At 43.8% G+C, this 25,420-nt stretch overlaps 1 protein-coding gene across 1 annotated transcript; it reads left to right on the forward strand.

The window, feature by feature from the left end:
- Nucleotides 1–13,525: 13,525 nt before the first annotated feature.
- On the forward strand, nt 13,526–25,380 carry LOC138967817 (pneumococcal serine-rich repeat protein-like). Its single transcript, XM_070340475.1, has 4 exons — nt 13,526–15,140; nt 16,444–16,562; nt 19,781–24,866; nt 25,331–25,380. Exons 1-4 carry the CDS (start codon nt 13,526–13,528, stop codon nt 25,378–25,380), a joined length of 6,870 nt encoding a protein of 2,289 aa, XP_070196576.1.
- Nucleotides 25,381–25,420: the final 40 nt, after the last annotated feature.

A 25,420-nucleotide genomic window follows, 5' to 3' on the forward strand; every position in this document is an offset into this window, starting at 1 on the left:
ATGGTACGTTCTTCTCTACGGCTGACATTAGAGATGTCTTGAACTCCATCCACATGGAGTCGACGTCTGCGTTGTCGCTGCTCATGCTGGTGAGTCTGTCGGACAGAGAGCTGATGTCTGCGTTTACTTTCTTTATTTGTGGTGTTTTACGTCGTTTTCAACCACGAAGGTTATATCGCGACGGGGGAAGGGGGGAGATGGGATAGAGCCACTTGTCAATTGTTTCTTGTTCACAAAAGCATTAATCAAAAATTTGCTCCAGGGGCTTGCAACGTAGTACAATATATTACCTTACAAGCCGGAGCTACAACAACACGATCAGGCCGAATCATCAAAGCCCCGCAGAAATTAGACTTGTAGACTCACTGTTTTCTATTTGCAGAAACAGATATCCACAGGACTGTTGTAGTGAATAACAGTAACATACAGTGTAGAAATCTTGCAGTCATACGGATACACTTGAACAGACCAACAGTGATATTGCTACTAGAATATAGTGCATATTTAGTTGTGACTTTCCACAGGGCTGCAGTTTAGGAAATAGATGTCAAAAGTTCACAGGAAGCATGGTGTGGCTGGGTTATTTTGACAGATACCAATAGCCGGACCCAGACTCCTTTTTTCTTAAAGAAGGGAGATGTAGTGATAGATCTGCATGCTCACTAGTCATGGTTATCCATACTGCCTGGCCACACAGCCAGCCTCAGTTTTAGCCCTGGCAAGAGCATAGGGCCGCAACAACTCCTCGCCAACGCAACTGTTTCTAGTTGGACTGACAAAAAAGCAAAAGTCACAAATCCAATTGCATTATGTACGGATGAACGGCACAAACACAATATGTAAAAAGGAGAAAAAAGGAAGGTACGCGAGGTAGAAAAAAATCGATTTAAAGTTTACCGTTTTTGAAAGTTTGCTGACTTTTGGCATATTCCGCCTGCCGTACGTTACGCTTTGCTGCCAGCCACACATTTTATGCGCGAGCTGATAACACAAAATGGCGGCACCCCCAGTGCACGTGCGGACGCTGCAGATCTCGGTGAGTGAAAATCCTGTGTTACAGTCTCTTTGTGATATAAAATTGCATTGCTATGAGTTGTGTTCTGTCTAGCGTGTTATAAAAGTACGTTGCAGGCAAGCTATGTGTCATTTTATGAGTAATTTCACTCAATTTCTGTCATTTATGAGTAATTTCACTCACTTTCTATGAAAAACCGAGTCAAAATGTATGGTTGGCTAACGGAGTCAGATCCACCGGCAACCTATTCAGAGAATCATTCCATTTGTGACTCATGTCGAACTTAGTGTGTGTGACGCGTGCGCGGCGCGCGTGAGTGTTAGTTGGTGTGTGTCCGTGTGTGTGTGTGTCTGTGTGTTCAGTATATGTGCACCTGTCCCTCTCTGTCCATGTGAGTTTTTAAAAAAATGTTTTTGCAGTTTTACATTTAGTCAAGTTTTGATTAAATGTTTTAACATAGAGGGGGAATCGAGACGAGGGTCGTGGTGTGTGTGTGTGTGTGTGTGTGTGTGTGTGTGTGTGTGTGTGTGTGTGTGTGTGCGTGTGTGTGTAGAGCGATTCAGAGTAAACTACTGGACCGATCTTTATGAAATTTGACATGAGAGTTCCTGGGTATGATATCCCCGGACGTTTTTTTCATTTTTTCGATAAATGTCTTTGATGACGTCATATCCGGCTTTTTGTAAAAGTTGAGGCGGCACTGTCACACCCTCATTTTTCAATCAAATTGATTGAAATTTTGGTCAAACAATCTTCGACAAAGGCTGGACCTTGGTATTGTATTTCAGCTTGGTGGCTTAAAAATTAATTAATGACTTTGGTCATTAAAAATTCAAAAATTGTAATTAAAATTATTTTTTTATAAAATGATCCAAATTTACGTTCATCTTAGTCGTCATCATTTTCTGATTCCAAAAACATATAAATATGTTATATTCGGATTAAAAACAAGCTTTAAAAAAAAAAAAATTATGATTAAAATTAAATTTCCGAAATCGATTTAAAAACAATTTCATCTTATTCCTTGTCGGTTCCTGATTCCAAAAACATATAGATATGATATGTTTGGATTAAAAACACGCTCAGAAAGTTAAAGAGAAGAGAGGTACAGAAAAGCGTGCTTTGCAGCACAGCCCAACCACTACCGCGCTAAACAGGCTCGTTAATTTCACTGCCTTTTGTACGAGCGGCAGACTACGGTCATTGTGAAAAAAATGCAGTGCGTTCAGTTTCATTCTGTGAGTTCGACAGCTTGACTAAATTTGTTATTTCGCCTTATAGTCCAGGCATCTTAGCCACTTTAGTGAAGGGAACGTTGAAGTGACAATGACTAGGTTTAAAATGTCCCTTATCAGAAAGTTCAACCTCAGTCCTTTGATGTTTATTAAACACATTTTCATATAAAGTTGGCGCTTCATATGGAAAAGTGGCTTTGAAATTGACCCTAATCCTTCTTTGGGCTCTGTAAATGTCGTTTGGGGCTATGGTTGTAAAACGGTATCTACTGGTCACCCCAATGTATAAACTGAAAACTCTTTCTGCACCAGAACACGCAGAAAGGATTGTATCTGCCTGATGTCTGATGCTTTTCAAAATCCCCAACCACTAACACCTTCAAAACGGACATTAACTGACACTGTTGTTTTTCCCTATATAATCCTTACTATTTTTCCGAGACGTCGTCGTGTTGTGTATTTAGCTTGCCACAACCTCATACATGGTCCTAAAAGTTAAAGTTGAAGAAAATACTAAAGATAAATGAACAAGCTGACGCAGTGTCATTCGCACCGTGAATCCCCCCATGGGAACATACTAAAGTCTGGTTCCAAATAGGCTCAATTTCCTTCTATTTCTTTGTATTTCTGCCTCGTAGGGGTGGGGGTGTTCAAACCAAAGGCACCTTTAAACCAAAATTCAAATCACACATCTTACAATACTAAGACACTCAGCAGTGAAAGGGTGTCTGCTGGTAAAAATTTCCAAACAATCCTAAAAGTACTTCACTACTAAACGTGCTTTTAAAAAGAGCCGTTATTTTTCCCTCTATAATCAGTATTGTGTTTTCTGCGAACATGTAGTCTATTTAGATGGTTGTCATGTGCACATGAGTTGCTAAAGCGTTTTCAGTTGGGCATATGTCGAAAAGCAAAGAATTAGCCCTTTGAAAACCATCAGAACTGTCACACAAAAATAACATTTACCTATCTCACCAACTGACCAAACATAGGGCTTTTCCTTATGTATTATGTATTGTCGTGTTTTTTGTAGCATACTTGTGAAAACAGCCACCACTGTTGTAAATGATACTTTAAAGAGCATTATTTAATTTTTACAGTTGAAGGACAACCTGGACTGCCGTATATTACAGCTGTTTTACAATCAGCCAAAATTTTCTTAACAAACGTATGTTAAGAACAACTCCCATAGTGAAATTGAAGGAAAACAAAGTGAAAACCCCCCTGCCATAGAGGAGCTAAAGAATCAACAATAAACGACTGCATGGATAGCTTGATGCACGAATGCATTGCGGACATGTTTGTCTCCAACCAAGAGAAAGTTCCAAAAAATCCCTTTTGTGCTTCTTGTTATACAGTGACGTCAAAGACAGCCTTTTCTGCTGTTCATACATTCAGGGGTTATGGTTACACTAAACGACGTAGTTGTAGCCATACTGCCATCCAGATTTATTTTTTCCTTGCGAGCAGTCACAGAGTGTTTGTGCTGTCTGCCAACCGTCAGACGACCCCGCCCAAGTCTGTTAAGGGACCGTTTGACCGTTATAGAACGCGTCTTTTTGATTTTTTAGCACATTTGGAAACGGTTGATTTTTATCCCTACCATTGTTTCCAAACATTATATAGGAATGTTTTGTGAACAACGGATAATAGCCGCTACTCGCATGTGTAGCAAAAGTGAGCGTACATACTCACCCTGGTCGTACAGCCGTTGTCCGTTGCCCGTCTTCATCTGTCTGTACAAATCATTACCTTTGGATTTTTCTCGAACGCTATGAAATGAAGAAACACCAAATGTTGCAAAATGTTGTATGACCCCAAGAGCTCAAAAAAGATACTTGAGAACCTTGACCTTACCTTAAGGTCAAGGTCACAGGGAGAATGAATGTGGTCTAAAAACTGCAAAATTTCACATTGTGCCAGTTTTCTGGAAAACAAATTAAAAACAGCGGGCTTAGTTTTGTATGGTATACAAGAAAAAGAAAGCCTTATCTTCTGATACCATTTTGGTTGACCTCGCTTCAATGTCAAGGTCACAGGAGTCCTTCAAAGTTGAATTGTATACATGTTTTGAAGTGACCTTGACCCTGAACTATGAAAAAAATCTTTCAAACTTCATAATTGTGTGGGGCACATGTTATATACTAATATTGAGCCACATTTAGTCACACATCATCAAGGTCAAGGTCACTTTGCCCCTTATGAAATGTGACTGAAACGGGCAATTGAATCACTAAAAGTGACAATGTCTCTTTGTAGAAAGTGCCAATAAGTATGTTTATGCTTCCTATGTCTTGAATTGATAGCCTTGTGATGTGTGACCTTTGATGATCTTGACCTTGGCCAAAGGTCATGTGTAATTTGGTAGGAAAAATCTGTATACCAGTTCTAATAGTGTACAATGTCCTTGCCAGCTTCAGTTGTTAGACCTTCACCTTCAAGGTCACCTGAAGGTCAAGGTCACTTTAAGACAAAGGTCAAGCATGAGAGTCGCATGGGCTTTGCTTTGTTAAGATTTTTTACCAAGACACATGGATTTCTTTACCCGGCTTGGTCACATTTTTCATAGGGGTCAATGAGACCTTGACCCTAACGATATGTGACCAGATGTGGCTCACTGTGAAATTCTAACAAACGCCCCACTCAGTGTTTAAGTTTGTAAGAGATATCGTCCATAGTAAAGTTAAAGGGGCAAGCTCACATCAAAATATGTCTACAATTCAACTTTGAAGGGCTCCTCTGATCTTGACATTGAAGCGAGGTCAACCAAAATGGTATCAGAAGATAAGGCTTTCTTTTTCTTGTATACCATACAAAACTAAGCCCGCTGTTTTTAATTTGTTTTCCAGAAAACTGGCACAATGTGAAATTTTGCAGTTTTTAGACCACATTAATTCTCCCTGTGACCTTGACCTTATGGTAAGGTCAAGGTTCTCAAGTATTTTTTTTTGAGCTCTTGGGGTCATACAACATTTTGCAACATTTGGTGTTTCTTCACTTCATAGCGTTCGAGAAATATCCAAAGGTAATGTTCAGTACAGACAGATAAAGACGGGCAACGGACAACGGCTGGACGACCAGGGTGAGTATGTACGCTCACTTTTGCTACACATGCGAGTAGCGGCTATTATCCGTTGTTCACAAAACATTCCTATATAATGTTTGGAAACAATGGTAGGGATAAAAAATCAACCGTTTCCAACTGTGCCAAAAAATCAAAAAGACGCGTTCTATAACGGTCAAACGGTCCCTTAACAGACTTGGGCGGGGTCATCTAACGGTTGGCAGACAGCACAAACACCCTGTGACTGCTCGCAAGGAAAAAATAAATCTGGATGGCAGTATGGCTACAACTACGTCGTTTAGTGTAACCATAACCCCTGAATGTATGAACAGCAGAAAAAGCTGTCTTTGACGTCACTGTATAACAAGAAGCACAAGAGGGATTTTTTGGAACTTTCTCTTGGTTGGAGACAAACATGTCCGCAATGCATTCGTGCATCAAGCTATCCATGCAGTCGTTTATTGTTGATTCTTTAGCTCCTCTATGGCAGGGGGATTTTCACTTTGTTTTCCTTCAATTTCACTATGGGAGTTGTTCTTAACATACGTTTGTTAAGAAAATTTTGGCTGATTGTAAAACAGCTGTAATATACGGCAGTCCAGGTTGTCCTTCAACTGTAAAAATTAAATAATGCTCTTTAAAGTATCATTTACAACAGTGGTGGCTGTTTTCACAAGTATGCTACAAAAAACACGACAATACATAATACATAAGGAAAAGCCCTATGTTTGATCAGTTGGTGAGATAGGTAAATGTTATTTTTGTGTGACAGTTCTGATGGTTTTCAAAGGGCTAATTCTTTGCTTTTCGACATATGCCCAACTGAAAACGCTTTAGCAACTCATGTGCACATGACAACCATCCAAATAGACTACATGTTCGCAGAAAACACAATACTGATTATAGAGGGAAAAATAACGGCTCTTTTTAAAAGCACGTTTAGTAGTGAAGTACTTTTAGGATTGTTTGGAATTTTTTACCAGCAGACACCCTTTCACTGCTGAGTGTCTTAGTATTGTAAGATGTGTGATTTGAATTTTGGTTTAAAGGTGCCTTTGGTTTGAACACCCCCACCCCTACGAGGCAGAAATACAAAGAAATAGAAGGAAATTGAGCCTATTTGGAACCAGACTTTAGTATGTTCCCATGGGGGGATTCACGGTGCGAATGACACTGCGTCAGCTTGTTCATTTATCTTTAGTATTTTCTTCAACTTTAACTTTTAGGACCATGTATGAGGTTGTGGCAAGCTAAATACACAACACGACGACGTCTCGGAAAAATAGTAAGGATTATATAGGGAAAAACAACAGTGTCAGTTAATGTCCGTTTTGAAGGTGTTAGTGGTTGGGGATTTTGAAAAGCATCAGACATCAGGCAGATACAATCCTTTCTGCGTGTTCTGGTGCAGAAAGAGTTTTCAGTTTATACATTGGGGTGACCAGTAGATACCGTTTTACAACCATAGCCCCAAACGACATTTACAGAGCCCAAAGAAGGATTAGGGTCAAATTCAAAGCCACTTTTCCATATGAAGCGCCAACTTTATATGAAAATGTGTTTAATAAACATCAAAGGACTGAGGTTGAACTTTCTGATAAGGGACATTTTAAACCTAGTCATTGTCACTTCAACGTTCCCTTCACTAAAGTGGCTAAGATGCCTGGACTATAAGGCGAAATAACAAATTTAGTCAAGCTGTCGAACTCACAGAATGAAACTGAACGCACTGCATTTTTTTCACAATGACCATAGTCTGCCGCTCGTACAAAAGGCAGTGAAATTAACGAGCCTGTTTAGCGCGGTAGTGGTTGGGCTGTGCTGCAAAGCACGCTTTTCTGTACCTCTCTTCTCTTTAACTTTCTGAGCGTGTTTTTAATCCAAACATATCATATCTATATGTTTTTGGAATCAGGAACCGACAAGGAATAAGATGAAATTGTTTTTAAATCGATTTCGGAAATTTAATTTTAATCATAATTTTTTTTTTTTAAAGCTTGTTTTTAATCCGAATATAACATATTTATATGTTTTTGGAATCAGAAAATGATGACGACTAAGATGAACGTAAATTTGGATCATTTTATAAAAAAATAATTTTAATTACAATTTTTGAATTTTTAATGACCAAAGTCATTAATTAATTTTTAAGCCACCAAGCTGAAATACAATACCAAGGTCCAGCCTTTGTCGAAGATTGTTTGACCAAAATTTCAATCAATTTGATTGAAAAATGAGGGTGTGACAGTGCCGCCTCAACTTTTACAAAAAGCCGGATATGACGTCATCAAAGACATTTATCCAAAAAATTAAACAAAATGTCCGGGGATATCATACCCAGGAACTCTCATGTCAAATTTCATAAATATCGGTCCAGTAGTTCACTCTGAATCGCTCTACACACACACACGCACAGACAGACAGACAGACACACACACACACACACACACACACACACACACACACACACACACACACACATACGCACACAGACACACATACACCACGACCCTCGTCTCGATTCCCCCTCTATGTTAAAACATTCAGTCAAAACTTGACTAAATGTAAAAAGGGTGAGTCTGACAATTAAAAGAAAAATCGAGCTTATTCAGAAGCTGGAAACTGGCTGCAAAAAAAGAAAGGAAGTAGCTGAGAAATATGGAATGTGTGTTTGTGTGTGTAAGGGAGGGGGGGCGTGCGTGTGTGCGAGTGTGTGTCCGTGTGTGTGTGTGTGCAGAAAAAAGCAAGGAGGCTCGAAGAACAACAGCCAACAGGTGAAGGATTAATGGGAATATATCTCACATCAAACGCAATGTGTGGACACGGAAATAAGAACGTATAGTGAAAAAAAGTTCGGTTATATTGAATTTCTGAAGGAACAAGGAGGGAAATTCAATATAACCGAGCATTGCCTATATTGAAGTTCCGGCTAATATTGAAGGTCTTCCCGGGTCCCGTGCCACTTCAATATAGCCGGGTTTCACTGTAGTAAATTTCCGCATTTTTCAGATGAACCTGAGCCAACATGCGTCATCTGTAAGGCCAAAAAAAAAATAGGTGTGGTTACAGTAACATAGCCCCCAAAAATAGGGTAGGAAGGTAGGCAAGGCCAAAAAAAAATAGGTCTGTTTACGGTAACATAGGGTGAAAAAATAGGGTCGGTAGGTCGGCTTTTTTTAATTTTTTTATTTTTTAATTTTTTTTTTTTCACCCCATCCTTTTCATGACAACATTTATCAAGCTTTACAGCTAGCAGGTGGCGAACACCACTGCGTGCATCCATTTTGAAAGGAAGTAACACGAGTGACGACCCTTTACTCCTAACAGTACTTTGAGCTTACCTCCCTTCTGTCGTCTGCTGTTTGAGCGCAAACAGCTCTATTTTGGATGGGTTTTTTCTGACGATCCAAAAAAAAAAGATTAGGGTCGGGCCTAAAAACTAGGGTCGGGTCGGGTTACCGTAAACAGACATTATTTTTTTTTTGGCCCAATCACTTTTTTTTTTAAACTTTTTTTTTTAATGTGTACAAATTAAACCTACTTGACAGGGAAATAAGTGTGCGACTCGGGCGCTTTCGCTTTCATTGCGTTTTCTGCACTCGTTTTCTTTTTTTTTTTCTTTTTTTTTTGACAAATGTAATAAAAAGTTATAGGGTCGGCCCCTAAAAATAGGGTAGGTCGGGTTACCGTAACCACACCTATTTTTGTTTTTAGGCCTAATAAGCCAATCCAGAACGGACAACAAGCTGTGCACCAGACTGAAAAGGGGGTAAAAGGCCTTAAAAAAGCCAGTCGGTTACGTAATGTTTCACTGACGTTCCAAGTAGGCCAGAGACTACATAAGGAGTGTAGGCAAGAGTTCTGCAGCGCCAACTCGATAAACCGTGATAATAGAAAACGCACAACAGAGGAATCATCGAATGTGGCTACCCTACGTTCGAAGCAGCAAAAATTTGACTTTGCGCATGACTGCTTGTTTTGTGGCCTAAGCCTGCTCTTGAAGATGACGAAAAGAAAGTATGTCCAGATGTGTATTTTGTACGTTCGTTTAGTTTTCAGCTTAAACTTCTTCAAGCATGCCAAGAACGAGGTGTAGGGGACAAGTGGGCAGAGATCGTTCGAGGTCGCCTTGAATTTGCACCAGATCTGCATGCAGCTGATGCAGTATATCATAATCAATGTAATGTAAATTTCAGAACAAAGAAAAATGTGCCAATTTCATTTAACTCTCATCCCGATACCCTGGCAAAAGAAACGACGAAAGGACCACCAGAAGATCCAACTCGAACAGAAGCCTTTCTCCGAGTGATTTCCTATCTTGAGGACAATGAAACTGAACAGGTGACTGTAGGCGACCTTTGCAAAAAGATGGGACAAAATTGTGATGAACCCTTTTCTGAATAACACATGAAAAGGAAGCTGGATCAGCATTTCGGTAAAACCATCATCATTACCAGCACCAACAACAAGTCCAACATCATAACTTTCCGTGTTACTGCAGCGGACATTTTATACTCATTTTCAAGAACTCCAAAAGATGAGGATGCAACGACTGAGAAGCTGCGAATTGTAGAAGCTGCTGCAAAACTGATCATGTCTGACATCCGGGAGATAAAATCAAACAAAGACAAGTATCCCACAAGAGATGAAATCGGAAACCTTGAACACAATCTTGAGTATCTGCCCGAGTCTGTCAAGCTCTTTCTCCAGACACTTATGCACAGGAAGAAGGAACCGTCACAGCTGAAAATTGCATCGCTGGGACAAGCTTTGGTGCAAGCAACATGTCCAAGGATTGTGATGGCACCTCTTCAGATAGGGCTTGCTGTCCAGCTTCACCATCTGTTTGGTTCAAGGTATTTAGTTGATCACTTGAACAAGCTAGGGTACTGCCTTTCATATTCTGAGGTCAAGATCTTTGAGCAGTGTGCTGCCGTGAATCAAGGCACAGATCTAGCTGGCATGACACCAAATAGCTGCATTCAATTTATAACAGATAATGTGGATCATAACATCAGAACCTAGGATGGTAGTGGAACTTTTCATGGAATGGGAATTATTGCAGCAGCAACTCCGGGAGCCAGATCTTTCAAACCAGTTCCGCGAAACCCGGATGTGACTGCTGTAAGTACCATAAAGGCAGGTCATATTCCAGTGCAATACTACAAAGCTGTGTCATCTGATTTGTCATTTAAATACAGCGAACTGCGAGACATGTCGGTGGAGGATGCCACTTGGAAACTGGACCTGCTGTGGAAGCTGTCATGGCCTTTGCTCTCCCTGGATGGTCTGGAATGATGCAGTCTGTCTCAAATGGCCTCTATCCCGGCAAGAGCACTGTGACTTTCCTTCCGATGATCGACATGGATCTCACAAACCTGAGCTGCATCTTTTCCACTCTGCAATTCGTGTCATCCTTGGCAGCACGTTATGATGTGACACCCGTGCTCACTTTTGACCAACCCCTTTGGTGGAAGGCACAAACGATTGTAGATTGTGAACCACACGAAAGTCCTCTTCGTTCCATTGTTCTGCGCCTCGGGGGCTTCCACACAGAGATGAGCTTCCTGGGTTGTATAAAGTCCGCAAGATAATGTGCTATTAAGAATATGCTTAAAGTTCGTGTGCCGAGTTGGTCATTAGAGTTACACAGCTTAACTTTATTATCTGTTCACGGCATTCAGGACTTACGTGAGCAAATACTGTGAACGCATCTATTATTATTGCAAATCGGTTTGTTCCATGTGAAATATCTCACAAAACCCTACAAAATGACATGTCACATGACCATATTTGGTTTTTTTTACAAGAATTTTAACTTTTCCGGTAATGCTGTGACGTCATAACCGTCCAAATGACCCACTTGCGCAACCTGCAGCAACCTCCTTTTTAACTATAATGTTTATGTGCCTATTTTCGACCTTTTCATAAAGAAAACAAGACTTTTGCAATTTTGTCCAACCTTCCCTTTTTTCAGACATAACTTTCTGTATCACAGTGAACAGTCTCTTGCTTCGGTACTCCCTACTTTGTGCTTGTGTTTACCTTACCTTTTAGTCTTATATTCAATAAAGTGTATTTATTATTATACACGCCTCCACAGTGTTGTCTATGTGTGTGAGTGTCATACTACACATACATCATATCATTACAGTAGTGTTCTTCAAGAGCTGTTTTCTTTGAAGAAGAAACTTTGAGATACACTGAACATTTGTGTCATCGCCGATGAAAGGTTGCCGTATGCATACGTCATTGTAAATATCATGAGGCATTACCAGGAGCTTGGAGTCTAAGGACTTCCAGAACACCCTACGTATCTTGGCTTTTCTTGCTGTTTTCGAAATTAGGGGGTATATGATTTCTTCCATTAAAAATTGATAAATAAGTATTTATCTATTTTTATCTTGTACACACATAAATACACTTTCAAAACATTTACACATTAACATGCTTCCATTTGAAACTTCGAGGTCTTCATCAGGGATTGACGCCCGACAAAAGCTACGCTCCGTCGGGCTTCAATTAGACTTTGGGAGGGCGTCAATCCACGATGAAGACCGAGAAGTTTCAAATGGAAGCGTGTTAATGTTATTTTAATTCAATCTCACGACGATCTCTTTCCTGCTTTTCATGCGATGGTAAACAGACTGTTCTGTTCACACACTACTTTCAGTCCACCTACCTGCAAGGGTCAAGTCCCAAGAAATATATCTCTGTATTCCTATCGTATCACTCTCCTCCTGTTTTGTTTTCTTTCACATACATTTTCCCTTCTTTTTTGACGGGTTTCTGGACAGCAAACTCAAAACAAATTCTTTTCATCACAAAAGCGATCTTTGGAATTGACTGACGTAGTCCGAAAGAATTCATGCATCAACTTACGTCACGTATCCGACGTCATTACTTCGCATACCTTATGGTCTCTGTATTTCGTTGGTACTTCATATTTCCTACTTGTAAAATGACCCTCAAAGCTAACCGAGACTAGTTGAGGCTGTATCAATGCGCCTCGCCAGCAGGTTGTTAATGGATTTTTTAGCGAGTGACTATCGACAATTTGTGACCGGTAATATTTAATGAGTTGGGGCATTCTGACCAATCACAGGCTCTGTTTCATTAAAACGCAAACTCGATTGAATTACAATTGACTTTTGTTAGTGTATGGAGACCTTGATATGTGAAAAAAAAATTCCCTGGCCGGTTTAGGTGAAAATTGCGTTCGGATCGAGGACAGCATCATGCAAACACATAGACAGCCCAAGACAAGTAACTTTGTAGTGAAAATCTGTTATATGTTTGAACTTTATTTAAACCATTTAATATTAGTGGTTTGCTGTCTTCTTTCTGGAGTCAGGCTTGCATCAAGTTTGATAGATTTTCACGTTTTGGGGGCAACTTTCGTTTCGCTTGATTTTCTATGTAAAAAACCCACTGCGTATAATATTTTTCTTTGTTTTGTGTTGTACTGAACCTAATTGATTAAAATAACATCCATTTTCACAGTATTTCACAGTTTTATTTTTGACTAGAAGTGTGAGAGAATGGGAAATGGCTGAAATCAATACCGTGAAACCTGCCACATCCCAATTAAATTACATATCTATACCCAACTCACAAATAGCAATTAACTCTAGTTCAGTGCTGGTAACGCTGTACGCGTCCCCTTGGTAACAATTAAGGAAGGCGCCTCTAAAAAAAGAGTGACATGAGACCCGTAAGGGTGTCTAAGCCAGCCCGGAAACGAGGCCCCTTCCGTATGCGCGCGCATACGCCGCCATCTTATCATTCTCAACTCAGCGTTCAACATGACTGGTCGCTCTACTGTACGCTCCGACTGTTTTCAGTCTTGTTGCTTTGTCTTCTGACTTTGGCTTCAACCCCTTGGTCTGCCGCCTAGCTTGTTCTGCATCCTTGCTGTTATCGGGTGAGAGCTTTCTTGTTTTTGTAAACTTTGGCGACATTTTGTCGCATGTTTGTGAACTTGTGAAATTTTCTGGAAGAAATTTTTTTTCGTGAGTTCGCTTTACCATGGCGGATAACGCCAAGCCTAAGACTAGTTCGAGACAGGCTTCGGCTACAGCTTCTCCTACCGCTAGTTTAGCTTCGTCTAAGTCCTCGTCTAGAAGGAAGAGTGCTGGAAAGGCCGCTACTTCACTTTCTGTTTCGGGTATTGATAAATGTCTGAAGGTTGTTGACAAACCTTCGTCCGCCATGTTGTCCGTTGAAAAGGACAAGGTCACGCTTGGTGACAAAGATGTTTTGAATGTTGATAAACTTGTTGTTGTGTCGGGGGCTCCTGGCGATTCAGGTGTTTTGCCCTCCGATTTTGCTTCGTTGCTTCTGACTATTAGTTCTCAGGTATCAACTTTGGCGGCCGATTTGACGGCGACGAAAGCAGAGTTACGCTCTTCCGTTTCAGCTTCCGCCTCCGCAGCGGGTTCCGCTTTGGCTGCTACTTCTGTGATCCAAGCGGAGGTGCATGCGTCACAGCAGGGTGTTGGACGTCTTGGGTCCTCGCTGCCTGAGCATGGGCTCATTGAAGGTATGTCCTCACCACACGTTGCCGGGTTCTCCGGTGGCAGTGGTATGCGAAAGCAGGAGCGAGTAGACCGTGTTCGTGGCGAAAGCACCGAAACCCCCGCCGTTAATCCGCATCGAGCGCTTTCGGTAGAGGCTAGGAGCCCTGTTGTTCGTAGGGATTTGTCGTACCACTCTCACAAAGGGTCAGGTAGATCATTTCCCCTGCTGCCCTGGGGGCAGGAAGTTGATGGTGTCTCTGGAGCTGACCAGGAGAGTCTCTCTGGGGTTCACCTGCCTGACTGCGATGGCGAGCAGGATGAAGAGATGGATGAGGGTGCGTCCTCGGCTGTGGATGACACCCAACTTAACTTGCCGTTTAGGCTGTCGAACGCAGTGGCGTCGGCAGCCGAGACGGCATTTAAGTACTTTCCGGAAGGGGTGGTGCGAAGCAAGGAGAGACTTCCTCCACCTCTGTCCGCCTTTGACGACTTCCGGTCTTCCAAGATTCCGAAGGATCAGTTCCGGTTTCGGGAGTCGTCATTGGTTGCCTACGTCATGGCAAATGTGTTTAAAGAGAAGAACACTCCGGCGGTGCCGTTGTTATCTCAACGCGGAGATGCACCGGAGGACGTGATTCCTTGGTTGGCTAAGGCGGGGGAGAGAGCTGTTTCTGGGATTCAGAAACTTAGGCTCACCCCTCGTTCTATCAGTTTGGTCGAGACGTTTGCGTTGCCCACTACTGTACTTCCGGTTTCCCCGGAATTGGCTTCATTGCGGGAGGATGGCTACGGTAACAACAGAGTTGTCCCGTATTCCGAAGGCTCTCTTTTGGCTTTGGAGGAAGCAGGGCGAGCTCAGCTGGAACTGGCCTCAGTGTCAGAATCGTTGCAGAGGGCCCATTCTAGGTCTATTGCGACTTCGTTGGACCCTTTTGAATTTCGGTTTGAAGCGTCTCCGCTTGATGTGAGTACACTTTTTGCCACGCTGGCGAAGGTCACTAGAGAACAAATGACGATCTCTGCTAACCTTTATGCACACGCTGTGCATTCGAGAAGGTCAGCGTTCTTGACAGGTTCGAGGATTACCAACAAATCCACGATCGAGAGTTTAAAGGTTTCACCTTTCTCGGAGGGGTCCCTGTTGGGCCAGTCCTCTCTTGATGCTCTGCAAAAGGAGACCCAGGATGCAAGGGACCTCGCCATAGCCCGTATCGCTTCTCACGGGTTTTCGAAGTCTCAGAACAAACCAAACACGCAAACTCAGTCGCAGTCCTCTGCCAAGCCTCAGACTGCTTCGTCTGGTGGCGGTAAGACTCACAAGCAGTCCTTTGCTTCGACGGGTAGGGGCCGCGGTGCGTCTTGCATTATGGGGTTAGTGCTAGGACTGGTTGGTTCGGTGTCAGAATAATGTGACTGGGTGAGACATGAAGCCTGTGCTGCGACTTCTGTCTTGTGTGTGGCGCACGTTATATGTCAAAGCAGCACCGCCCTGATATGGCCCTTCGTGGTCGGCTGGGCGTTAAGCAAACAAACAAACAAACAAACTGGTTCCCGGACTTGCTGCGACTGGCGGTTCGACCGCCTATCCCCATCGCAGTAAGAAAGGGAGAACTCTTACAACCCAGGTCGGGCATCCCTCACGAGAACCCTCAGGCCTTAAACCTTCACGGTTGGATACTGTCAGAAGCGCTTTGCTTAAGGCAGGGGCCTCTTCCGCCACTATAGACTTCGTGAAACATGCCCATAGGAAGTCGACCAGCTCGGTCTACTCGTCTCACTGGGTCTCCTGGGTTAAATGGTGTGAGCTTAACAGAGTTAAGCCCTTGGCACCAAGATCTATGCAGGTAGCCAATCATTTAGCTTGGCTAGCAGGACAGGGGGGGTCAGCATCTTCCCTTCGTGTTCGAAGGTCCGCTATTTCTTCAACGCTACGGCAACTGGGTCATAAGATCACTCTTGATGGGGTTGTTTCTAGCGTTATTAAGGGTGCCTCCCTTAAGGCCGCGCGCGAGAAGTCTCCGCTCCCTGCCTGGGATTTGTTACTTGTTTTGCGTTACTTGGCTTCTAACGAGTTCGAACCCATTCAAACAACCAGTTTGGTTAATCTGACGCGCAAGGCAGTTTTTCTTACTTTGCTCGCTACATCTCGTAGAGGAAGTGAGGTTCATGCCTTTTCCGGTTTAGCTAAAGATATCTCAACCGAAAAAGATGGTTCTATATTATCACTCAAATTCAGGCCAGAATTTTTAGCTAAAAATCAGAAACCGGGCCAAATTTCACCTGTCATTAACATTCCTGCCTTGAGCAACATTCTTGCTCCTGGAGACCCAGATATTGTTAACTGTCCAGTTAGAACGCTTAGCAGTTACCTGTCTCGAACTCAGTTCATTCGTTCGGAAAGTCAAAAATTGCTTTTCATTTCGCTTAATACGGCAAGGAGTAAAGACATTGCGAAAGTGACTTTAACCAAGTGGGTCTCCACATTGATCAGGCAAGCTTACGCCTGGTGGCATATTCAGTCTGGAGAAGTTAGGGCGGTTCTTCCCCTGACTTCAGCAAGAACTCATGAGGCAAGGGCATGGGCCTCCTCTGTGGCTGTGCTCCGTTCAGGCCGCCTGGCCGAAGAATTGGAGGCAGCCTATTGGAGATCTGAGGATGTTTTCGTGAACTATTACCTCAGGGACATCTCCTCTCTGCGACAGGATGGCAGTTTTGCGCTACCTGCTATGGTAGCCGCAGGACAAGTCCTTCTTCATTGATTTTTGGTAAGTACCCGCCACCTATAGTAGCAATCTGCTATTTGTGAGTTGGGTATAGATATGTAATTTAATCCAACATTTTATAAATAAATTTTCATTTAATTAATATACTTACCCAACTCACAACGTTTATTCCCTCCCACCTCCCCGCTGTGGTTGGTATTGGGGTCTAAAAAAGAGTGAGTTGGGCTTCGTTTCGAATGATAAGATGGCGGCGTATGCGCGCGCATACGGAAGGGGCCTCGTTTCCGGGCTGGCTTAGACACCCTTACGGGTCTCATGTCACTCTTTTTTTTAGAGGCGCCTTCCTTGTTACCAAGGGGACGCGTACAGCGTTCCCAGCACTGAACTAGAGTTAATTGCTATTTGTGAGTTGGGTAAGTATATTAATTAAATGAAAATTTATTTATAAAATTTTGGATTTAAGACTCCCTCTTTTAACGACCTCTTTGCTCAGATTTTCTGTTCATACCTCGGTAGATTTACCCCCATTTTAAGACCCCTCCATTGTAAGACCTGATTTTCTGTTCATAACCTCGGTAGATTTAACCCCATTTAAGCCCCCCTCCATTGTAAGACCAGATTTTCTGTTCATAACCTCGGTAGATTTACCCCCATTTTAAGCCCCCCTCCATTGTAAGACCAGATTTTCTGTTCATACCTCGGTAGATTTACCCCCATTTTTAAGCCCCCCTCCATTGTAAGACCTGTTTTTCTCAGATTTTCTGTTCATAACCTCGGTAGATTTACCCCCATTTTAAGCCCCCCTCCATTGTAGGACCAGATTTTCTGTTCATAACCTCGGTAGATTTACCCCCATTTTAAGCCCCCCTCCATTGTAAGACATGATTTTCTCAGATTTTCTGTTCATAACCTCGGTAGATTTACCCCCATTTTAAGCCCCCCTCCATTGTAAGACCTGATTTTCTGTTCATAACCTCGGTAGATTTACCCCCACTTTAAGCCCCCCTCCATTGTAAGACCTGATTTTCTCAGATTTTCTGTTCATAACCTCGGTAGATTTACCCCCATTTTAAGCCCCCCTCCATTGTAAGACCAGATTTTCTGTTCATAACCTCGGTAGATTTTCCCCCATTTTAAGCCCCCCTCCATTGTAAGACCAGATTTTCTGTTCATAACCTCGGTAGATTTACCCCCATTTTAAGCCCCCCTCCATTGTAAGACCAGATTTTCTGTTCATAAGCTCGGTAGATTTACCCCCATTTTAAGCCCCCCTCCATTGTAAGACCTGATTTTCTGTTCATAACCTCGGTAGATTTACCCCCATTTTAAGCCCCCCTCTATTGTAAGACCAGATTTTCTGTTCATAACCTCGGTAGATTTACCCCCATTTTAAGCCCCCCTCCATTGTAAGACCAGATTTTCTGTTCATAACCTCGGTAGATTTACCCCCATTTTAAGCCCCCCTCCATTGTAAGACCAGATTTTCTGTTCATAACCTCGGTAGATTTACCCCCATTTTAAGCCCCCCTCCATTGTAAGACCAGATTTTCTGTTCATAACCTCGGTAGATTTACCCCCATTTTAAGCCCCCCTCCATTGTAAGACCTGATTTTCTGTTCATAACCTTGGTAGATTTACCCCCACTTTAAGCCCCCCTCCATTGTAAGACCTGATTTTTTCAGATTTTCTGTTCATAACCTCGGTAGATTTACCCCCATTTTAAGCCCCCCTCCATTGTAAGACCAGATTTTCTGTTTATAACCTCGGTAGATTTACCCCCATTTTAAGCCCCCCTCCATTGTAAGACCAGATTTTCTGTTCATAACCTCGGTAGATTTACCCCCATTTTAAGCCCCCCTCCATTGTAAGACCAGATTTTCTGTTCATAACCTCGGTATATTTACCCCCATTTTAAGCCCCCCTCCATTGTAAGACCAGATTTTCTGTTCATAACCTCGGTAGATTTACCCCCATTTTAAGCCCCCCTCCATTGTAAGACCAGATTTTCTGTTCATAACCTCGGTAGATTTACCCCCATTTTAAGCCCCCCTCCATTGTAAGACCAGATTTTCTGTTCATAACCTCGGTAGATTTACCCCCATTTTAAGCCCCCCTCCATTGTAAGACCAGATTTTCTGTTCATAACCTCGGTAGATTTACCCCCATTTTAAGCCCCCCTCCATTGTAAGACCAGATTTTCTGTTCATAACCTCGGTAGATTTACCCCCATTTTAAGCCCCCCTCCATTGTAAGACCAGATTTTCTCAGATTTTTGAGGTTTTAAAGGGGGGCTCCAATGTTTTCAATGCCCTTGCTTTCCCAGGAGTGGAGGTCGGAGGTGGACTGAGAGATGGGGCGAGTCATGTAGATTTTTCTTATCTTGGGAGGTGGATAAAGAGAAGGCGAGTCATGTAGATTTTTGACTCACATGCGAAGCAAAAGTGAGTCTATGTACTCACCCGAGTCGTCCGTCCGTCCGTCCGTCCGGAAAACTTTAACGTTGGATATTTCTTGGACACTATTCAGTCTATCAGTACCAAATTTGGCAAGATGGTGTATGATGACAAGGCCCCAAAAAACATACATAGCATCTTGACCTTGCTTCAAGGTCAAGGTCGCAGGGGCCATAAATGTTGCCTAAAAAACAGCTATTTTTCACATTTTTCACATTTTCTCTGAAGTTTTTGAGATTGAATACCTCACCTATATATGATATATAGGGCAAAGTAAGCCCCATCTTTTGATACCAGTTTGGTTTACCTTGCTTCAAGGTCAAGGTCACAGGAGCTCTTCAAAGTTGGATTGTATACATATTTTGAAGTGACCTTGACCCTGAACTATGGAAGATAACTGTTTCAAACTTAAAAATTATGTGAGGCACATGTTATGCTTTCATCATGAGACACATTTGGTCACATATGATCAAGGTCAAGGTCACTTTGACCCTTATGAAATGTGACCAAAATAAGGTAGTGAACCACTAAAAGTGACCATATCTCATGGTAGAAAGAGCCAATAAGCACCATTGTACTTCCTATGTCTTGAATTAACAGCTTTGTGTTGCATGACCTTGGATGACCTTGACCTTGGGTCAAGGTCACATGTATTTTGGTAGGAAAAATGTGTAAAGCATGTGAGTCGTATGGGCTTTGCCCTTCTTGTTCTTATCTTTGTTGTACATGCAAAAATAAATTGTTGACTGTTGTCACCATTGTGGTGTGCAGCACCCATCTCCAGACCCCATGGACTACCTCCAGCTGGCCAACGCCGGTCACCAGCCACCAGACAACTCTCCACAACTAGGTCCCGGTCAATCCACTGACCGCTCCATCATGCTCGGGGAGTCTGGTTGGGAGAATACATCCACAGCGACACGGAACTCGACCGCAGTTGACCAGAATCACCGTGATGATGAAATGCTAGTGTTCTCGCAAGTGCCGTCCCAGAGTGCCAGTGCTCAAATATCGGCTGGAGGCGATACTGAAGATGAAATGCTGGTCCTATCTCAGTGTCCGTCAGCGCAGAAGAGCTACTCTGCAACCTCCAATGATGACAGCGAACTGGAGGTTCTTGATCAGACGGAATTATGGGCGAAAACTCCTGAAGTTATTGACATCAGAACTGATGAAGACGACATTATTTTTGTGTCAGACGGCTGCACATCGGCAGGCAGCACCTCAACAGCTGGTGTGAACGGAGTTGATGATAGGGCTATTTTCCAGTTTGACAGTAAAAGAACGCCAAGCGGTTGTGCCAAAAAATCTCCCCAAAAGACTGGCACAGGTGATAGAACTGCTCAAGTTGTGAAATCCAAGGTCAATTCACCGAAACGTAAGCGTCCTCCTGCTGCTGTTGGTAGCTCTCCAAGCAAAGGCAAGAAAGCCAGGACCCCCACGAAGAGCTGTAGGGAAGTCTTGGATGCCGATAGCGACCAGCTGATGCTGATACCCGGCACGACAGGGAGAGGTACAAAGGGGGGGCAGTCAGCGACAGTCACCTCAGCAAAATGCACTGAGACATCATCTGTTGCAACTACATCATCTACACCATCAAAATCTGCTACCTCTTCTTACACAAAGAGAACTTCAGCCTCTGCAACCAAGTCAAAATCTTTGACATGTTCATCATCACTGTCATCAGCATCATCACTGTCGTCGGTATGGCCCACAGCAGCTGCACCATCAAAACCAGTTGCTTCTTCTCACCCACCAAGTACCTCTGCAGCTGCCGCATCTGCCACCAAGTCGAAAAGCTCAGCATGTTCATCGTCATCATCACGGTTATCATCATCACAACCCACAAACTCAAAAGCCTTTGCACATGCCTCATCACAATTATCTTCATCTCAACCCGCAAATTCTGCCTCTAAGTCAAAAACTTCTGCACGTTCATCATCAAGATTATCGTCATCTCAACCCACAAACTCTGCAGCGAATTCAAAAAACCCGGCAAGATCATCATCTTCGTCATTGATATCGTCATCGCAACCCGCAAGCTCCAGAAAACGAAAGGCAACGGACAATGACGACTCGGACTGCGTGATCACAGTGTGGGATCATAAGAAGGAACTGGAGAGAATGAGCAGGGATGTGACCAAGGATCCCACCAAACAGTCGCTGGTTTCAACACCTGCCAAGAAAGTGCAGCGGTCACTTCGCGATTGGTTCTCGCCGTCGGGCAAAGAAAATGATGGAACAGAAGTACGTAAGAAAGAGTTGAATGCAATGTCAAAAGTGAAAAGAGAATCGGCGATACAGTTTCAGAGCAAAAGTGACAATCTGCAAAAGAGAACAGCTGAGCAAAATCTTGTTTTGTCAAAGCAGTCGGTGACAGAATGTACAAAGCAGTCTACGACAAAATGTACTGTCGTTCTGCAGCAACTGGCCTTAGAAGAGCGTGCATCAAGTTCAACATCCTCAGTGCATAAACCAGAATGTGCATCCCAAAGCTTTGCACAGAAAAAGTGTACACCTGTAAGTGCATCACGAGTCAGCGTGCAGAAACAGTGTGCACCACAGTGTGAACCAGACACCACTGTGGCAGACTGTGTGCAGGAACAGTCCACATCAGACGGTGTCGCAGGGGTCGCTATGCAGGAGGAAACGTCAGCAGATTTTGCATCATTGGTTTGTGTGGAAAGACAAACAGCACCGGAAAGCATGTCGCACTTGCTGGAACAGATTACACCAAGAAAGGACAGTGCTTTGGGTGCTGGTCCCTCCAATAAACCAAGAACAGAATCCAACAAAAGCTCTGTTGCGTGTGTTGAAGGTGTGTCGGGTCTCGGTACGTCACAGTCACTGTCTTCGGTGGATACAGCAACATTGACTTTACCCACACCAGCAGCACTTGCGGGTGTTTCAGATCCATTGCTACTGAGACATCCCGTATCTACACGTGTGACACCTGTGAATTCATCAATGAAAAGAATCCGAAATAGTCGGGGAAAACCTCCTGCCGTGTTGTCCCCCAGACCACAGAACAACACCCGAATCGGCCGACGAACCAGAAATCAAACAGATCGCATATCCAAGTTCTTGGCCACTGTTCGTAGAAAGAGAAAAGCCAGCAACCAGGTACCAGACAAAGCGCAAGATACTTCTGAAGCAGGTTCTCCGTTAAAACTGGAGACTAAAACAGTGCCAGCAAAGAGAGTGAAAACCGTGAGGGGACTGAGCCGAAAGCTGGCAGTTGAAAATTTGCTTCAGAATTCAGAGCAGTCAACGACAAAATGTACTGTCGTTCTGCAGCAACTGGCCTTAGAAGAGCGTGCATCAAGTTCAACATCCTCAGTGCATAAACCAGAACGTGCATCCCAAAGCTTTGCACAGAAAAAGTGTACACCTGTAAGTGCATCACGAGTCAGCGTGCAGAAACAGTGTGCACCACAGTGTGAACCAGACACCACTGTGGCAGACTGTGTGCAGGAACAGTCCACATCAGACGGTGTCGCAGGGGTCGCTATGCAGGAGAAAACGTCAGCAGATGTTGCATCATGGATTTGTGTGGAAAGACAAACAGCACCAGAAAGCACGAGGGTCGCTATGCAGGAGGAAACGTCAGCAGATGTTGCATCATTGGTCTGTGTGGAAAGACAAATAGCACCGGAAAGCACGAGGGTCGCTATGCAGGAGGAAACGTCAGCAGATGTTGCATCATTGGTTTGTGTGGAAAGACAAACAGCACCGGAAAGCATGTCGCACTTGCTGGAACAGATTACACCAAGAAAGGACAGTGCTTTGGGTGCTGGTCCCTCCAATAAACCAAGAACAGAATCCAACAAAAGCTCTGTTGCGTGTGTTGAAGGTGTGTCGGGTCTCGGTACGTCACAGTCACTGTCTTCGGTGGATACAGCAACATTGACTTTACCCACACCAGCAGCACTTGCGGGTGTTTCAGATCCATTGCTACTGAGACATCCCGTATCTACACGTGTGACACCTGTGAATTCATCAATGAAAAGAATCCGAAATAGTCGGGGTAAACCTCCTGCCGTGTTGTCCCCCAGACCACAGAACAACACCCGAATCGGCCGACGAACCAGAAATCAAACAGATCGCATGTCCAAGTTCTTGGCCACTGTTCGCAGAAAGAGAAAAGCCAGCAACCAGGTACCAGACAAAGCGCAAGATACTTCTGAAGCAGGTTCTCCGTTAAAACTGGAGACTAAAACAGTGCCAGCAAAGAGAGTGAAAACCGTGAGGGGTCTGAGCCGAAAGCTGGCAGTTGAAAATTTGCTTCAGAATTCAGTGCAGTCAATGACAAAATGTACTGTCGTTCTGCAACAACTGGCCTTAGAAGAGCGTGCATCAAGTTCAACATCCTCAGTGCATAAACCAGAACGTGCATCCCAAAGCTTTGCACAGAAAAAGTGTACACCTGTAAGTGCATCACGAGTCAGCGTGCAGAAACAGTGTGCACCACAGTGTGAACCAGACACCACTGTGGCAGACTGTGTGCAGGAACAGTCCACATCAGACGGTGTCGCAGGGGTCGCTATGCAGGAGAAAACGTCAGAAGATTTTGCATCATTGGTTTGTGTGGAAAGACAAACAGCACCAGAAAGCACGGAGGTCGCTATGCAGGAGAAAACGTCAGCAGATGTTGCATCATGGGTTTGTGTGGAAAGACAAACAGCACCAGAAAGCACGAGGGTCGCTATGCAGGAGGAAACGTCAGCAGATGTTGCATCATGGGTTTGTGTGGAAAGACAAACAGCACCGGAAAGCATGTCGCACTTGCTGGAACAGATTACACCAAGAAAGGACAGTGCTTTGGGTGCTGGTCCCTCCAATAAACCAAGAACAGAATCCAACAAAAGCTCTGTTGCGTGTGTTGAAGGTGTGTCGGGTCTCGGTACGTCACAGTCACTGTCTTCGGTGGATACAGCAACATTGACTTTACCCACACCAGCAGCACTTGCGGGTGTTTCAGATCCATTGCTACTGAGACATCCCGTATGTACACGTGTGACACCTGTGAATTCATCAATGAAAAGAATCCAAAATAGTCGGGGTAAACCTCCTGCCGTGTTGTCCCCCAGACCACAGAACAACACCCGAATCGGCCGACGAACCAGAAATCAAACAGATCGCATGTCCAAGTTCTTGGCCACTGTTCGCAGAAAGAGAAAAGCCAGCAACCAGGTACCAGACAAAGCGCAAGATACTTCTGAAGCAGGTTCTCCGTTAAAACTGGAGACTAAAACAGTGCCAGCAAAGAGAGTGAAAACCGTGAGGGGTCTGAGCCGAAAGCTGGCAGTTGAAAATTTGCTTCAGAATTCAGTGCAGTCAATGACAAAATGTACTGTCGTTCTGCAACAACTGGCCTTAGAAGAGCGTGCATCAAGTTCAACATCCTCAGTGCATAAACCAGAACGTGCATCCCAAAGCTTTGCACAGAAAAAGTGTACACCTGTAAGTGCATCACGAGTCAGCGTGCAGAAACAGTGTGCACCACAGTGTGAACCAGACACCACTGTGGCAGACTGTGTGCAGGAACAGTCCACATCAGACGGTGTCGCAGGGGTCGCTATGCAGGAGGAAACGTCAGAAGATTTTGCATCATTGGTTTGTGTGGAAAGACAAACAGCACCAGAAAGCACGGAGGTCGCTATGCAGGAGGAAACGTCAGCAGATGTTGCATCATGGGTTTGTGTGGAAAGACAAACAGCACCGGAAAGCACGTCACACTTGCTGGAACAGATTGCACCAAGAAAGGACAGTGCTTTGGGTGCTAGTCCCTCCAATAAACCAAGAACAGAATCCAACAAAAGCTCTGTTGCGTGTGTTGAAGGTGTGTCGGGTCTCGGTACGTCACAGTCACTGTCTTCGGTGGATACAGCGACATTGACTTTACCCACACCAGCAGCACTTGCGGGTGTTTCAGATCCATTGCTACTGAGACATCCCGTATCTACACGTGTGACACCTGTGAATTCATCAATGAAAAGAATCCGAAATAGTCGGGGTAAACCTCCTGCCGTGTTGTCCCCCAGACCACAGAACAACACCCGAATCGGCCGACGAACCAGAAATCAAACAGATCGCATGTCCAAGTTCTTGGCCACTGTTCGCAGAAAGAGAAAAGCCAGCAACCAGGTACCAGACAAAGCGCAAGATACTTCTGAAGCAGGTTCTCCGTTAAAACTGGAGACTAAAACAGTGCCAGCAAAGAGAGTGAAAACCGTGAGGGGTCTGAGCCGAAAGCTGGCAGTTGAAAATTTGCTTCAGAATTCAGAGCAGTCAACGACAAAATGTACTGTCGTTCTGCAGCAACTGGCCTTAGAAGAGCGTGCATCAAGTTCAACATCCTCAGTGCATAAACCAGAACGTGCATCCCAAAGCTTTGCACAGAAAAAGTGT

Source organism: Littorina saxatilis, linkage group LG5 (assembly GCF_037325665.1).
Source record: "Littorina saxatilis isolate snail1 linkage group LG5, US_GU_Lsax_2.0, whole genome shotgun sequence".
In the NCBI taxonomy this organism is placed as follows: Eukaryota; Metazoa; Mollusca; class Gastropoda; order Littorinimorpha; family Littorinidae; genus Littorina; species Littorina saxatilis.